The 18,283-nt window shown below is 44.3% G+C and overlaps 1 protein-coding gene across 3 annotated transcripts in view; it reads left to right on the forward strand.

Moving 5' to 3' along the window:
• MRPS23 (mitochondrial ribosomal protein S23) overlaps window positions 1-11,426 on the forward strand; it is a 29,196-nt gene extending 17,770 nt beyond the window's left edge. Inside the window, exon 5 of one of the 3 annotated variants that reach the window (XM_077312174.1) lies at window positions 10,429-11,426. In XM_077312174.1, the coding sequence (XP_077168289.1) occupies window positions 10,429-10,584 (156 nt within the window). In that variant the 3' untranslated portion in view covers window positions 10,585-11,426. Of the gene's footprint in view, window positions 1-10,022; window positions 10,374-10,428 lie in introns of those variants that run through there. The other 2 variants (XM_077312175.1, XM_077312176.1) reach the window with 2 other exon arrangements.
• The last annotated feature ends 6,857 nt before the right edge of the window (window positions 11,427-18,283 follow it).

Consider the following 18,283-nt stretch of genomic DNA (forward strand, 5'->3'; position numbering starts at 1 on the left):
TCTGTTTGTTTGCCTTGCAGTCCAAGGGACTCGCAAGAGTCTTCTCCAGCACCAGAGTTCAAAAGCCTCAATTCTTTGACGCTCGACCTTCCTTATGGTCCAATTTTATGGTCCTTATGGTCCAATTTTCTTATGGTCCAATTTTCACAGCCATACATTGCAACTGGGAATACCATAGCCTTGACTAGACGCACTTTTGTTGGCAGGGTGATGTCTCTGCTTTTTAGGATGTTGTCTAGATTTACCATAGCTTTCCTCCCCAGGAGCAAGTGTCTTTTAATTTCTTTCTTTAATTAATTTCTTTAATTTCTTTCTTTCTTTAATTAATTTCTTTAATTTCTTTGCTGCAGTCCCCATCTTGGAGCACAGGAAAATAAAATCTGTCACTATCTCCATTTCTTCCCCATCTATTTGCCAGGAATTGAGAGGGCCATGATCTTTGTTTTCTTGATGTTGAGTTTCAAGCCAACTTTTGCACTCTCCTCTTTCACACGGATCAACAGGCTCTTTAGTTCCTCTTCACTTTCTGCCATTAGAGTGGTATTATCTGCATATAATTGCAGGGAGATATATCAACAACCTCAATCTTGATCCCAATTTGTGACTCCTCTAATCCCGCCTTTCTCATGATGTGCTCCGCATACAAGTTAAATAGGCAAGGCGACAGTACACAGTCTTGCCGAACTCCTTTCTCAATTTTGAACCAGTCAGTGATTCCATGCCCGGTTCTTACTGTTGCTTCTTGACCTGCATATAGGTTTCTCAAGATGCAAATAAGATGCTCTGGTATTCCCATCTCTTTAAGAACTTGCCATAATTTGTTGTGCTCCACACAATCAAAGGTTTTAGCATAGTCAACGAAGCAGAAGTAGATGTTTTTCTGGAACTCCCTAGATTTCTCCATGATCAAGCGTATTTTGGCAATTTGATCTTTAGTTCCTCTGTCTCTTCGAAATCATGCCTGTACTTCTGGAAGTTCACAATCCACATATTGCTGGAGCCTAGCTTGTAAGATTTTGAGCATAACTTTGCTAGCATGAGAAATGAGTGCAATGGTATGGTATTTTGAACATTCTTTGGCATTGCCCTTCTTTGGGATTGGAATGTAAACTGACCCTTTCCAATCCTGTGGCCATTGTTGAGTTTGCTGGCATATTGAGTGTAGCACTTTTACGGCATTGTCCTTTAAGATTTTGAGTAGTTCAGCTGGAATGCTGTCACCACCACTAGCTTTATTGTTGCTCAGACTTCCTAAGGCACATTTGACTTCACATTCCAGGATGTCTGGCTCCCGGTCAGTAACTACCCTATCGTAGTTATCAGGGATGTTAACCTCGCTCTTGTTTAGCTCCTCTGTATAATTTTGCCACCTTTTTTTAATCTCTTCTGCTTCTGTGAGGTCCGTACCATTTTGGTCCTTTATTATACCCATCTTTGCATGAAATGTTCTCTTCATATCTCCAATTTTCTTGAAAAGGTCTCTGGTCCTCCCCATTCTATTGTTTTCTTCTATTTGTTTGCACTGTTCATTTAAGAAGGCATTCTTATCTCTTCTAGCTATTCTCTGGAGTTCAGCGTTCAGTTGGGTGTATCTTTCTCTTTCTTCCTTGCCTTTCACTTACCTTTACTCCTCAGTTATTTGTAAAGCTTCTTCTTGGGTTGTTGGAAAAAGAGTGTTTGCTATGACCATTGTATTCTCTTGACAAAATTCTACCAGCTTGTGCCCTGCTTCATTTTGTACTCCAAGGCCAAACTTGTCTGTTATCCCAGTTATCTTTTGGCTTCCTACTTTAGCATTCCAATCCCCCATGATGATAAGCACATCATTTTTTGGTGTTGCTTCTAGAAGGTGTTGTAGGGCTTCATAGAACTGGTCGACTTCATCCTCTTCAGCAGCAGTGGTTGGGGCATAGACCTGGATTACTGTGATGTTGAATGGTTTGCCTTGGATTCGAACTGAGATAATTCTGTCATTTTGGGGATTATCACGGACAGCACCCGCCCTAACTCCTCCCAACTTGCCCTTAGGCTTTTATTTTTAACCGCAGAGCCGTTTACAGATGCTGCTTTTCCTACTTTCTTATTGATTATGAAGGCTACTCCATTTTTTCTGAGAGATTCTTGCCCACAGTAGTATACCTGATGGTCATCTGAATTAAATTCAGCCATTCCTATCCATTTGAGTTCACTGATTCCTAAAATGTCGATGTTCAGTCTTGTCATCTCTTGTTTGACCACGTCCAGCTTGCCTTTATTCATGGATCTGATGTTCCAGGTTCCTATTGGAAAAAAGTCATTGCAGCATCGGACTGTCTTTTCGCCACCAGTTCCCTCCACAACTGAGCGTCCTTTCAGATTTGGCCCAGTCACTTCATTCATTCTGGTGCTACTCGTACTAGCCGTCTGCTCATCCCCAGTAGTATATTGGATACCTTCCGACCTGAGGGGCTCATCTTCCGGCGTCATATCATTTTGCCTTTCGGTACTGTCCATTGGGTTTTCATGGCAAAGATACTGGAGTGGTTTGCCATTTCCTTCTCCAGTGGATCACCTTTTGTCAGAGCTCTCCACTATGATCTGTCCATCTTGGGTGGCCCTACACGGCATAGCTCATAGCTTCACTGAGCTACGCAAACCCCCTTGCCACAAGGGGGCTGCTAAAAATACAAACTCCATTAACTTCTTAATTTGTATGGTTGAAAGCTTCATTCCCCAGAAAGTAGAGAGGGGAACCAGGGGGGTCTGCTATTTTAGGCTTGATTCTCATCAATACGGAAGAACTAGTAGATGAGGTGGAAGTAGTGGGTACACTTGGTAGTAGTGACCATGTGATTTGGGAATTTTCAAATGTGGGGAAAAACCTTTACGTAGTCAGTCGTATAGACTGGACTTCATGAAAGCAGATTTTAACAGACTTAAAGGTATGTTGGGTAGAGTCCCGTGGTCAAAAAGACTTAAAGAGATGGGAGTCCAAGAGGGCTGGGAGTTTCTTAAAATTGAAATACCGGAGGTTCAATCACAAACAATTCCCTTGAGAAGAAAAGATAGAAGTAGCCTAAGGAAACCAAGGTGGCTCCATAAGCAGCTGTCAAATGACTTGAGGAATAAAAAAGAGTCATTTAGGAAATAGAAGGCCTTATTAGCAAGGATGAGTATAAGCAAATAACCAATGATTGTAGGGAGAATGTTAGAAACTCTAAAGCTCAATATGAGCTTAGGCTAGCAAGAAGTGCTAAACATAGCAAATAAAGGTTCTTTAGTTATATTTCAAATAAGAAAAAGAGTAGGGACATTGTAGGACCACTGCGAGGGCAAGAAAGTGAAATTATAACAGATGAAGAGAGGACTGAACTGCTTAACTCCTATTTCTCCTCAGTCTCAGGAAATAGTGCTCAATGTGGCAAAAACGTATCTCAACAGGGGAACGGGAATGGTGGCATAGGATCACTGTTGGAACAGTCCACAAACACCTAGTTTCTGTAAATGAAAAGTCTTCTGGGCCAGATGAATTGCATCCAAGGGCACTAAAAGAACTTGCAGATGTCATCTCTGAACCTCTGTCAATTATTTTTGACACTTCTTGGAGAACAGGTGAGGTGCCAGATACTTGGAGGCGGGCAAATGTCCCCATCTTCAAGAAAAGGAGAATAGAGGATCCGGGTAACTACTGACCCATCAGCTTGACATCTGTAGCTGGCAAAAAAAAAAAAAATCAAACGGTCCTTGAGCAGCTAGAACACAGAGCTGTGATTTCTAAGATTCAGCACAGGTTTTGCAAGAACAAGTCATGTCAGACCAACCTTATTTTTTTTTTTCAAGAAAATAACTACCTTGCTGGATTAGGCGAACACTGGACATAGTTTATCTGGATTTCAGTAAAATTTTTGATAAGGTTCCAAATGTTATTCTTGTTGATAAGTTGGTATAATGAGGTATGGATCCTAATTCTGTTAGATGGATCAGTGGTCCCCAACCTTTTTATCACGGGGAACCGGTCAACGCTTGAAAATTTTACTGACACCTGAGGTGGGGGTATTCTTTTGCCGAGGGACGTCGCCACCGCCTGAGCCCCTGCTCCTCTTGATTTCCCGCTGGCGCCCCTGACTTCCCGCCACCCACTGGGGGCGCTGCCAGCAGCAGCTGCACAGTGCAATGCCGATGGGAAGCCCCAGCCATGGTGGCCACAAGAGAACACCAAAGGTCAGCCGGCGGCATTGTAGCAAGGCAGCCCCCAAGGCATCCGGGGACGAAGACAAGGAGGAGCCGCGGCCAACTGTTCTACGAACTGGGACCGGTTCCCGAACCAGGGTTAGGGGACCACTGAGGAGGATTGTTAACTGATTGACAGATTGTACCCAAAGGGTACTTGTACATGGTTCAGCATCCTCTTGGAGAAGAGTGACAAGTGGAGTGCTCCAGGAATCTTCCCTGGGGCCTGTGTTGTTCAATAAATGATTTGGATGAGGAATTAAGAGGGGGTACTTATTAAATTTGCAGACAGTACTAAACTGGGAGGGGTAGCAAACACAACCGAAGACAGAATCAGAATACAGGATGATCTTGATTGGCTCGAGATGTGGGCTAAACTAAATAAAATGAAATTCAATCAGGACAAATGTTAAGTTCTGCATTTAGGTAGGAAAAACCATTTACACCAATATAGGATGCGGGAGACATGTCTTGGCAGTAGTATGTGTGAAAACAATCTAGGAGACCTAGTAGACCATACATTGAACATGAGTCAGCAGTGTGACTTGGTGGCTAAGAAGGCAAATGAGATTTAGGGCTGTATCCTGTGCAGATCATGGGAGGTGATGGTACCGCTTTGTTCTGCTCTGGTTCAGCCTCACATAGAGTCCTGTGTTTGGTTTTGGGAACTACAGTTGAAGAGGTATGTAGACAAACTTGAATGTGTCTGGAGGAGGACAACAAAGATGGTGAGGGGTTTGAATCATAGAAACATAGAATCATAGAGTTGGAAGGGGCCATACAGGCCATCTAGTCCAACCCCCTGCTCAACGCAGGATCAGCCCTAACCATCCTAAAGCATCCAAGAAAAGTGTGTATCCAACCTTTGCTTGAAGACTGCCAGTGAGGCGGAGCTCACCACCACCTTAGGCAGCCTATTCCACTGCTGAACTACTCTGACTGTGAAAATTTTTTTCCTGATATCTGACCTATATCGATGTACTTGTAGTTTAAACCCATTACTGCATGTCCTTTCCTCTGCAGCCAATGGGAACAGCATCCTGCCCTCCTCCAAATGACAACCTTAAAGTTAAAGACGGCTTAAAGACGGCTATCATGTCTCCTCTCAACCTCCTTTTTTCCAGGCTGAACATTCCCAAGTCCCTCAACCTATCTTCATAGGGTCCCTTGGCCCCAGATCATCCTTGTCGCTCTCCTCTGTACCCTTTCAATTTTATCTACATCCTTCTTGAAGTGAGGCCTCCAGAACGGCACACAGTACTCCAGGTGAGGTCTGACCAGTGTCATATACAATGGGACTAGACATCTTGTGATTTTGATGTGATGTCCCTGTTGATACAGCCCAAAATGGCATTCGCCTTTTTTCCCGCTGCATCACACTGCCTGCTCATGTTTAGTTTACAATCCACAAGTACCCCAAGGTCTCGTTCACACACAGTGTTGCCTAGAAGCGTATCCCCCATCCAGTAGGCATGCTTTTCATTTTTCTGACCCAGATGCAGAACTTTACACTTATCTTTAATAAATTGCATCTTGTTCTCATTTGCTCATTTTTCCATTGTGTTCAGCTCTAGTTGCACTCTGTCTCTATCTTCCGGAGTATTTGCCAGTCCTCCCAATTTGGTGTCATCTGCAAACTTGATGAGTAGTCCCTTCACCCCCTCATCTAGATCATTAATAAATATGCTAAAAAGTACTGGGCCGAGAACCGAGCCCTGAGGTACCTCGCTACTCACCACTCTCCAGTCTGATGAAACACCATTGACAACAACACTTTGAGTGCGGTTCTCTAACCAATTCCCTATCCACCTAACTATCTGAAAATCCAGATTGCAGTCCTTCAACTTATCCATCAGAACATCACGGGGAACCTTGTCAAAAGCTTTACTAAAATCCAAGTAAATGACATCAACCAAATTTCCACGATCCAGCAAACCTGTTACTTGGTCAAAAAAGAAAACCAGGTTGGTCTGGCAGGACTTGTTGGAGACAAATCCCTGCTGACCTCCTTGGATCACCAAATTGTCCTCCAGATGTTTGCAGATCGCTCTCTTTAATATCTGCTCTATTATCTTCCCCACAACAGAGGTCAGACTCACTGGTCTGTAGTTTCCCGGGTCATCCTTCTTCCCTTTTTTGAAGATTGGAATAACGTTTGCTCTCTTCCAGTCCTCTGAGACATCTCCAGTCCTTAAAGAGGTCCCGAAGATGATGGACAAGGGCTGTGCAAGTTCTCTGGAAAGTTCTTTGAGCACTCTCGGGTGCATTTCATCCGGCCCAGGGGATTTGAACTCATTCAGTGCAGCTAAATGCCTCTCGACAGCCTCTCTATCCATGTTAACCTGCCACCCAGACACTATACTTTGGTTACTGCCATCTCTAGATGTGTCTAAACGCTTTGACCTGTGGGAAAAAACAGATGTAAAATAGGCACTAAGCCTTTCTGCTTTCTCTGTATCTTCCGTTAGAGTTTGTCCATCCGCACCCAACAGTGGGCGTATTGCCTCCTTTACTTTACGTTTGCTCCTCACATAACTGAAAAATCTTTTCTTGTTACAATGGGCTTCCCTGGCCAATCTTAGCTCACTCTCAGCTTTGGCCTTTCTGATGATTGATCTACAGTGCCTAGTAACCTGTAGGTACTCTTCTTTAGAGCTCTGTCCTTCCCTCCATTTCCTGAACATTTCCCTTTTCTTTCTTAGTTCCTCTTGAAGTTCTATGTTCATCCAAATAGGCTTCTTAGAGCTCTTGCAGTGTTTTCGTCTTTCTGGGATATTCATTGATTGAGCATGCAACAGCTCTTGTTTGAGTAGCACCCACCCTTCACATGCCCCCTTCCCTTCCAGCATTCTCGTCCATGGTATGACACTCATCATGTCTCTGAATTTATTAAAGTTTGCCCTACGAAAATCCAACATCCGTGTCTGTCTACAAGCCTCCTTGGCTCCCCATCTCAAAAGGAATTCTATGAGGACATGGTCACTTCCCCCTAGTGTCCCCACCTCCTTCACCTCATCCACAAACTCTTGCCTGTTGGTCCGTATTAAGTCCAGTATGGCTGAACTTCTTGTGGGTTCATCTACCATTTGATAAATGAAATTGTCAGCCAGGCAGGTCGGAAAGTTGCATGACTGAGGACGCTTCGCAGAGTTTGTTTCCCAGCACACATCTGGGAAATTGAAGTCACCCATGATGACAAGGTCCTGCCGCTTGGATATTTTCTCAAGCTGCTCACAAAGTGCAGCATCCACATCCTCTCGTTGGTCAGGGGGTCGGTAGCAGACACCAACCACCACACTGTTTGTTTTCCCCTCGCTTATTTTCACCCAGATTTCCACTGTAGATATGCTCTCCTTCACTAGAATTTCCTGACAGGTAAGCCTTTTCCTCACATACAGTGCCACTCCTCCACCTCTTCGATCTATTCTGTTTTTTCTGAATAGTTCATATCCATCCACCATTACATTCCAGTCATGAGAATCATTCCACCAAGTTTCTGTGAGGCCTACTAGATCATACCTTTCCATCAGCATGAGAAGTTCCAGCTCTTCCTTCTTATTGCCCATGCTTTGCCCTGATAGTTCTCCTTCCTTACACTCCCTATGTTGATCGTCTCCTTCCCCTTGTGGCTTCAGTTTAAAGTTCTCCTGATGAATCTCCCCAGGTTCCTGCCAAACACATTCTTCCCCAGCTTCGATAAGTGCAGTCCATCAGGTGCTAGTAGGCCTTCCTCAAGAAAGCCTATCCCATGGTCCCAGAAACCAAATCTCTCCTGCCGGCACCAACTACGCAGCCACTGATTCACCTCCATTATCTTCCTCTCCCGATGCATTCCTCTTCCCTTGACAGGCAAGATTGAAGAGAATACTACTTGTGCCCCCATTTGCTTGAGTTTCCTCCCCAGATCTTGATAGTCTTTTTTAATAGGAGCGATGGTATTCAGGGACATGTCATTCATTCCCACATGGACCATCACAAATGGGTAGCAATCCGTAGATTTGAGGAGTTTGGACAGCCGTTCTGAAACGTCTTTAATTTTCGCCCCTAGCAAGCAACACACCTCTTGGGTTTGGGGGTCAGGTCCAGCCACATGGCGATCCATTCCTCTTAGCAGGGAGTGTCCAATTACCAGTACTCTCATTTTTTTCTTCTTCTCAACTCCATTTCCTTCTATCCCCGTAGCCTCTTCACTTTGTCTTAGACTTTGTTTTGGTGCCTCTTCTCTCGTTGACCCTTGCACCTCGTCTGCAAGGGCCTGAAATCTATTCTGGAGCTCCAAAGGCCCCAAGAACCATCTCGCTCTACGCCGTTGAGTCTTTTTCCGAACTGTCTGCAGAGGCTCCGTAGTGAGGTCAATCTCCTTATCCTCTTCAGGACTGGTTGTATCCTCTTTATTCCGAGTTGCATGGCTGTGGTCTATGAACTCCTCCCCTTTCTTACTTTGGGTCAGAGTAATAATGCTGTCTTCTAATCCCCTAATCCAGTGGTCCCCAACCTTTCTGAGGTTGGGGACCGGCAGGGCATCGGGGCGCGGCCCGCGCGGGCCACGCCCACGCATCGGCCGCACCTGCGGGCCGCGCATCGGGCCGCGCCCGCGGGTCGCACCCACGCATCGGGCCGCATTCGCGGGCCGCACCCACGCATTGGGCCGCGGGCCACGCCCGCATGGGCGCAGCCGGCCCTGATTCCCTCTCCCCGTCCTCCCGGAGTAAGAAGCTTCCCGGGCCGCAAGCTTGCGGCCTGGGAAGTTTTTTACTGCGGGGGGGGGCAGGGAGAGGGAGCCGCGGCCCGGCACCATGGCCTTCGCGGCCCGGCACCGGGCTGCGGCCCGCAGGTTGGGGACCACTGCCCTAATCCTTTCCTCCAAAAGTCTTACCATCTTACACTTGGGGCAGATGTAGTCCATCTTGTCTTCCGGGAGGAAGGCAATCATGTCACACTCACTCCAGATGATGGGATGAGTGTCCTGGAGGTCCATTGTAATTTCTAGGCAGTCCTGGTACTAGGGAAATATAATCTACTGATTCTAATTACTCAGCCAAGAACTCCAGGCCAAGAGCTCTTTGTCTCTCGCCCTTCGGCTCGTGCCAAAGGCTTGCGCCTCTGGCGAGGAGCAGCCCTTTTTAATCCTCCCAGCAATCACCCAGCAATCACCTCACCCAGTCAGCACAATAACCTCACCTGGTCATCAGCAACACTCCCCAGTAGCTCTCTCCATGTGCTCTCAGTTGTCTGAGCTCTGCCTCTCGCGAGGAGCAGCCCTTTTTAATCCTCCCAGCAATCACCTCACCCAGTCAGCACAATAACCTCACCTTGGAGACGTATGAGGAAAGGTTGGGGGAGCTTGGTATGTTTAGGCTAGGGGGGAGACAATTGAGAGGGGATCTGATAACCATCTTCAAGTATTTAAAAGGCTGCCATCTAGAGTGGTGGTCCCCAGCCGTGAGGGGGGAGAGGGAGGCCCGGGGACCGGGGGATGAGGGAAGCGCCGAGACAAATGGAAGGAGGGGGTTGCGGGAACAAACGCGCAAGCACAGCAGCTCCACCCTTGCTCGTTTTTTCCTGACGGCGATCGCCACACTGCGGTGATCCGGCGGCAGAGTAGCAGGGCAGCAGGACGAGGAGGAGCCGCAGCCCGGTACCGACTGATCCATACCAGTCACCGGACCGGGGGTTGGGGACCACTGGACTAGATGATCCAGGAGATCCCTTCCAACTCTATTATTCTATATTTCTAGGCATGGTTAGGTAGAACTTTTACCCAGTAGAACTTGTTATTGGCCATAGAGGGTTGACTTTGCATGTTTTTTCAGGTTGTTTCTGCAAGGAAATATTTGTAGACAATATATGCATTTAAAAGTCAGCCTATTAAACAAAACCTCCATGATCAAGATTTATACCAGAGAAGAAATAACGGTGGCTGCAGGAGACGTAGTAAGTTCTGCGGACTGCATGAGTCCAAGTGGCCCGCTGCCTAACTTAGTTTCCAGAATCAGAACAAAAAAACTGAAAAGTTACATACAGTGGCTTTGGAGAATAAAAGGCTGCCTTACACAAAGCCCATCTTGTCCAGTGTCATCTGCTCTGGCTGACGGTGAGTCTCAGATCTTGAGTGGGTTAGATTTTGTCCTGCACCTTCTGCTTGTGATGCTTTATAATAATATATTTATTATGAGGGAATGAAAGATCCCATCCTGACTTCAGTCTTGAACTCTGCAGTTTGGATCTGTCTTTGACCTGCAGGTAGCCCAACAGGTTCCTCAGGAAGACGCCTCCAAGGATGCTATGTCAACAAGGCTCCAAAGTGCACTTCAAACTATTCAGAATGACCCAGAAGCCCAGAAAGCCAAATTTGTGGAAGCGCAAGACCCTTGAACATCCTAAGGGCTGCTCTAATGTAATTATGTGCTGTGATGGCATGTACCATAAGTCAATTATGCACTGTACAAAGAAGTCACCATTAGGTGGCCATGAATTGTAGTGTTATTGGAGATGGAGAAAAACACCTCTTTCTCCTCACCATTTATAGCTTTATATAATAAAGGCATGATGAAGTCCTCATGTTGTACATTAAAATTTAGAGCCCGCTATATTATTATTAGAGCCTCTTGTGGCGCAGAGCGGTAAGGCAGCCACCTGAAAGCTTTGCTCATGAGGTTGGGAGTTCGATCCCAGCAGCCGGCTCAAGGTTGACTCAGCCTTCCATCCTTCCGAGGTCGGTAAAATGAGTACCCAGCTTGCTGCTGGGGGGTAAACGGTCATGACTGGGGAAGGCACTGGCAAACCACCCCGTATTGAGTCTGCCATGAAAACGCTGGAGGGCGTCACCCCAAGGGTCAAACATGACTCGGTGCTTGCACAGGGGATACCTTTACCTTTACCTATATTATTATTACGAATAGTAACAGATACTTGACTTGTAGATCGTATCTGTAAGATCTTGGAAATTGCAGATGTGACTTTACAAGATTCTTGTTGTACCACGCAGCACTGTCTTCTAGAATTCAGCTGGTGTTATTTGTTTGATGCCCAGAATGTCCAGGTATTCAGACTCCTATGCACTGCTGCAAGGTCTCCAGTGACAACTGGCACAATGGTCACCTTCTTCTCCAAGAAGTGCTGTAACTGTATTTGTAGCTCTTGGTATTTTGTGATCTTTTTGTGTTCTTTCTTTGCAATCCCAGGAAACAGTAAAATAAAAATGTCAATGATCCAAAGTCTCATTTTTCCTACAACAATGATATGGGGGTGTTATGGGGATGAAATCATCACCGCAAGTGACAAACCATGCTCAGTTTGTTATCTGATTCAATTGTACATGAGAAAATGTTTATTTTCAGATACACAATTTAAAGGGTTCCCCCCCTTCCTTCTTGCTGTGTCTAGTTGCAGCTGGTTAGCCATGGCTTTCCATCAGCACTGTTGCATCAACCTCTCACTTTATAAGATTTTCTCCCCCAGTTTGGTGTAGTGGCTAGGAGTGCAGACTTGTAATCTGGCATGCTGGGTTCGATTCTGCACTCCCCCACATGCAGCCAGCTGGGTGACCTTGGGCTCGCGACAGCACTGATAAGGCTGTTCTGATTGAGCAGTAATATCGGGGCTCTCTCAGCCTCACCCACCTCACAGGGTGTCTGTTGTGGGGAGAGGAAAGGGAAAGCGATTGGAAGCCGCTTTGAGATGACTTTGGGTAGAGAAAAGTACCGCCCATAGCTGCAAAGATATGGGCGGTATAGAAATATAAATAAATAAATAAAACATAAGAACCAACTACTTCATCAGACAACCGCTTCACTCATTGCAGTGCATGCCCTAATAAGAGAACACACCATTGAAATTTTGGGCAGCCTTTGGAAAGTACTTTTCATTCCATTTTTCCCTTTCCAGTATAAGTTGTTAACAGTTTGATTAAATTTTCCATAATTAATTTTTTACAAACAGCTAATGACTGATAAATAGACATCTTATTCAGATTAAGTGACTTTGGTATTTTACAGTAAATTTTATGACTTTACAATTTCTTGTTCTGTCTTAGCTTGGATTGTTTAGATTTACAGTATATTTTTTATCCTTTACAGGCTCTTTCTTTATTGCCTGCTATACATATTGCATGTGTGTAATGCATGATGTGTGTTAAAACCAGACCTTTCAAGAAGGTCCATTGGTATAGTGTATAGCATACGGTTTTGCAATAGTCTGTGGAGTATATATATGTTTTAAATTCCTAGTTTTTTAAAATTATGAACAATAAAAAAATTTTAACATTAATACAGATATTCAACTGTTGAAGGTCCTAACTGTCATCAGTTGTGTTTTTAGTTCCAGTCCCCCCCCTTTTGTTTTGTTAGCTGGGATTGTCTGTTCATCTTCATGACCCATAGAGACCTCAATGTCTTTAGCAATTCAGAAGACCAGATTGCTGCTTTACTTAAGAAAAAAAGATTCATTTTTCAAGACTATAGATAACCATGATGAGGGTGATGAGTGGGAAGATTTTAAGAAACCAGAAATAGGAAAATGAGGATTGATGCTTATGCAGGTGCCTTAAAGCAGTGATCCGCAACCTTTCTAAGGCTGTGGACTGGTGGTGGTAGGGAGGGTTATCCAGTGGCCGCACACGCGCAGCAGGTCCGTGCATGCACCATGCACAGCCGCAAAGGTGCATGTGCAGCACTTCTGTGCATGTGTGCATGCACGAAATTGCCACACGTGCACATTTGCGCCGGCGGCCCTGCTTCCCTCTTCCTCCCCCCCCCCACAAAAAGAAGCTTGCTGGGCTGCAAGCTAATCAGCTGCTTTGGCAGTCAATTTGCTTGCGGCCTGGGAAGTTTCTAACTGCGGGGGGGGGCAGTTAGAGGGAGCTGTGGCCCGGTGGTTGGGGACCACCACCCTAAAGGACTATTGTCGACAGAAAATTATTCCTACAGGATTAAGAATTAAAAAAAAACCCACCTGGTATGTTTCCTAACAATGAGAAATTCAAAGATGCTGCCTCATACAGTCAAATATCACAATCACTGGACCTCACAGAAGGCTGCCTAAGGAGGTGGTAAGCCCTCCCCTCCAATTCTTCAAGCAGCACCTGGACTTATGGATGCTTGAGGCTGTTCCTGCATTGAGCAGAGGGTTGGACTAGATTACCTGTATGGCCCCTTCCCACTCTAGGATTCTGTATGTGTTACTTGTCCTCTTGAAAGCCAGAACACTTTCTGTGTGATAGAGAAGCACTTCATAGTCTACTGCTTCTTGACCAAACCTTTACAAATGTGGATTCAAAGACCTGCTTCAGAGTTGAGGACTTTTAAGTCCGTTGACAACTTTCTTCAGGGTAGTTGGAAGAGCGTTTGTTATTAAGCTAGGTCTATGTGAAAACCGATGAATGACAATAAAGTGAGAAGCTTCCTTTTTCACAAAAGTAGCAAAACTAGATGTATTATCAAGCATCACAGGAGTTCCATCTGTTCAAAAACTATAAAGTTTTTATTTTCAGTCAAAGTTTTGTTTGACAACAAAAGTTTAATCATATCCAAAATAGCAGCAGCTTTTGTAGTTTCGAAAAGAAACTCACAAAACAACAATTCTTCCATCAGCATGCCTTTAGCAAACAAAAATGAGCTGGCTCCACTGGAGATGTCTCTAGTTTCATCCAGTTATCTCAGCCATCAGACATGATTGAATTTGCCTGATCTACCTGTGTTACAGAAGGCTGCACCACCTAATGAATTCTCATTTGAACTGTCCAGTTTTGCAAAACTTTAACAAACAAAACAGTTCGCTTCCACGTACTGATCAACAAATAATACCAGGTGCAGAGTTGCCTGATATTTGGAGAGCTACATTGCAAGAAAATCTGTAGACAAGAAGGCTGCAATCACATGTGATCTAATGGTGGGTCTAAATAACTACCATAATTACAAGCTGTCTACAACAATTGTAATTTGGTATGAAAATATCTCTGACCCAGGTATTGCTAATACTACTGCAGTTTCTTGCCTACGTTTATACTTAAAGGAAATGCTAGATTAGTGAAAATAAAGATGCAGTTTTTCACCATACAAGTTTACAGGCCCCCTGAAATCTACCTGCAAACCCCAGATTAAGAACTACTGATTTAGAGTTTTTGGGTCTGCAGTATTCGTAAAATTCTTCAACATCACATTTCAAAGGAATCACTTTCTTCCTGTGATCTGAACCACAATCAGCTCCTGGTCTTGTTTTTAATGACTGTATAGAACTTCTCCATCTTTGGCTGCAGAGCACATAGTCTGATTTCTGTGTTGACCGTCTGGTGTTGTCCATGTGTAGAGTTGTCTCTTGGGTTGTTGAAAAAGAGTGTTTGCTATGACCATTGTATTCTGCTCGTCCCCAGTAGCATATTGGACACCCTCCAACCTGAGGGGCTCATCTTCCGGCGTCATATCGTTTTGTCTTTTGAACCTGTCCATAGAGTTTTCATGGCTAAGATACTGGAGTGGTTTGCCATTTCCTTCTCCAGTGGGTCACCTTTTGTCAGAGCTCTCAACTGTGACTTGTCCGTCTTGGGTGGCCCTGCACGGCATAGCTCATAGCTTCACTGAGCTACGCAAGTCCCTTCGCCACATCAAGGCAGCGATCCTTGAAGGGGACCTTTGCCTTAGATTAGCGATCCCCAACCTGTGGGCTGCGGACCACATGTGGTCCTTCGACTAATTGGAGGTGGGCCCCGAAGGACGCCTTCTCCCCCCCCCAGCCCTTTACAACACACTTCATTGTTGTGGCATGTCTGTATCTTATTTTGAAGGGATGTTTAAACATTACCATAGCGATCAGAGAGCGTTAGGGCAGTGGTTGAGAGTAGAGGAGTAAACTACCCCCCCACCGGGCCTCAGTAAAAGGCATTGAGTGGTCCCCGGTGATAAAAAGGTTGGGGCCTTAGATGACTTGAAAAGATTATTTGAGTGGACAAAAACTTGCCTCTTAGTGATTTCGAAAACATGTTACTGCTCAAAAAACCACACCTACAGGGCCAGATCTATAAACTACTTTTGAAATACGAGACTGAGTCGGAACAAGTAAAGAACTGTATGATTAAATGGATGCAAAATTTGGGCTCCATAATTGCTATGGAGGAATGGGAACAAGTATGGACCAAAATTCCTAAACAAACCAACAGCCAGATTTTAAGGGAAAACTGGTATAAGATGTTTTATAGATGGTATATTACTCCAAAAGTCATTGCAAAAATCTCAGATAGGTTTGATAATAAATGTTGGAAATGTAATAAAGCAATAGGTTCCTTTTATCATATATGGTGGAATTGTGAGAAAGCAAAAAAGTATTGGGCTAAAATACATATGGTGTTACAGGAAATATTTAAAATGCAATACCCAATGAAGCCTGAATCTATGTTGCTAAGTTTTCACCCAAGTGCTTTACCAAGTTATTGTAGAATCCTCTTCTTCCATGCAACTACGGCGGCACGGTTGGTGTGGGCGAAGCACTGGAAGGCGACTGAGACCCCAACTATTTCTACATGGCTTGACAAATTAGCGGACTTCGCAAAAATGGCAAGACTCACTAACATGGTTAAGAAGAAACCACTGGAAGAATATGATGAACAGTGGAGTGATTACCTGGACTTTCTTAAGAAAGACAGCAGTAACTATTAGGTTAGGACTAATATGCAATGGGAACTGACTACATATTTCTTGAGATAATATCAGACTATACTATGTATGGTATACTTGTACAGATGGTGTATAGACTATGTAATAATAATTACCTATCAGCTGGTCACTTTTTTTTCTCTTTTACCTTTCTGTAAATGCTTTATATAATAATAAATAATAAATTTAAAAAAAAAGAAAAGAAAAGATTATTTGATTTATTGACAGCTGCCAGGATGCTTTGAAGACATTGGTGAGAGGCTAACCACAGTGAAGCCTTTCAGCCTTGTTTAAAGGCATTTGCCTGGCCACTAGAAAGTGGTGTTTCTTTGCTTAGAAATGATGAGGTCAATTCCTGCCCATTGGGTCCATCTTTGATGAGCTCCCTCCACAAACTCTACCTTTCCCCAGGTTCCACCCCCCAAATCTCAAGGAATCTCTCAACACAATGCTGATGGCCTTAACTAGCTACCATACTTTCCTTTTGTTCTCATTCTTTTAAGAGATTTGTGAGTCCAAGGAGCACCTGATGTATTATTTTGTTTATATTATCCATTTAAGGCTGCCATTTTTTCCTTCTTACCAGAAAACCTATTAGTGCAACTTCATACCAGCTCTCCCTTATCTGTTTAAGGCTGCATTCAGGAGACCTAGGGGCCCTTACACATCTTTTCTTCTCTCACCTGCTTTTTATGAGATCCAGCTGGTAAAGCACGCTGGCACAAAGTTGATAATGTTGTTATTCTAAAAATAAATTTCCACTGACAGACAAAATCTCCACAAAGTCAGCTTGTCCAAAATGAGAACTATTGTCTTGGTTACTGGTTTTGGAATCACAATATTTTACATCATACTGCTTCTCTAAAGCAGCCCCTGCCACAGCAGGCCTGCTGCCAAAGGATGGTGTTGCTCTGCATAGCCACCCATGTGGCTCCATTAAACTTCAACATGCATGTGTACACAGGCAGCCTGAATTAGTTGGTCTGAATTAGTCTGCTGAGGAGGGAGGTTTGTTGACTCCTGTATGGTAACAGAGATGGGCAATGTTTTCCCTAACCCCCCACAGCTTCCAGAGTTAGATATTGCTTTTGGAACTCAAGATGCTTGTGTAGCTGACCTCAGTCCCAAGGAGCATATGAATGGAGTGACTCCAGCCAGGGAAATTTCTGTCTGTCTTTTTCAGCTGGCTGGGAAATGGGAAAATGAGGGAATATGTGTGTGTTGTGTGTGGTTAACTGTTTGTGAATTCAGAATGTAAGCAGTGGCTCCTTCTGACATTGCCCCCAAATAAATTGCTCTACTCCTTGTCCCTGGAAGAATGCTTTGTACTTGGGGTTCTGTTATTCACAGTGACCTTAGTTAAAGCTAGGGGATTTTAATTAAAAGGTTGTAAGCAAAACTCCCAAGGGGGACCTATTCACTTATTTATCAAGCATATACCTTCCTGCAGTTACAGAAATGTCACCACAAGCTTTGGAGTTCAAGCCTCTCTCTCTCTCTCTCTCTCTCTCTCTCTCTCTCTCTCTCTCTCTCTCTCTCTCTCTCCCTCCCTCAGATTATTATTCCTTTCTCTCTTTTTTTTTTAGCTTAGATGAAAAGGATGTTCCTTTGCTCCTTCCAGCCTTGGATGCAACTTTCCTGCCAATAATGATTTTGATTTTTAGGAGGCTGCTTAACACAGAGAAAGAAGGGGGAAGAGTGTGTTTTCTTATTTAGATTTCTGCAAAAAAGAAAAAAACAAGCAACTGACTAGTGATTATAGTCAATAATTAGAAGATATTGATTGTTCTACAAATGGCACATCTGGAATGATAGCAGGAGCTGTGGGGATATTGCCAGCTCTGCATTTGTCCACTTGGGGGCACTGTCGGATCTTTCATGCAGGCTTTGGCATGGGTGTTCTCCATGTAGCATCTAGCCCCCCCCCCAAAAAAAAAGTCTGTAGCTCCATAGCATTTCTTCGATAAGTTGTTTGGTTTAGACTTCTACAGCTATAAATATCAAAGGATAGGATGTCCTCTTAAAAATTAGCAAATGTATTGTCCTTTGAGCTTTTGGAGGGGTAGGGCTCCTTTCTCAGATGCACAGTGTTATTACACTCATTTGGGCAGATATATAGAATCATAGAATCACAGAATCATAAAGTTGGAAGGGGCCTTACGGGCCATCTAGTAAAACCCCATGCTCTACGCAGGATCAGCCCTAAGCATCCGAAAGCATCCAAGAAAAGTGTGCATCCAACCTTTGCTTAAAGACTGCCAGTGAGGGGGAGCACACCACCTCCTTAGGCAGCCTATTCCACTGCTGAACTACTCTGACTGTGAAACACTTTTTCCTGATATCTAGCCTATATCATTGTACTTCAAGTTTAAACCCATTACTGCGTGTCCTCTCCTCTGCAGCCAACAGAAACAGCATCCTGCCCTCCT

Source organism: Paroedura picta, chromosome 15, assembly GCF_049243985.1.
Source record: "Paroedura picta isolate Pp20150507F chromosome 15, Ppicta_v3.0, whole genome shotgun sequence".
In the NCBI taxonomy this organism is placed as follows: Eukaryota; Metazoa; Chordata; class Lepidosauria; order Squamata; family Gekkonidae; genus Paroedura; species Paroedura picta.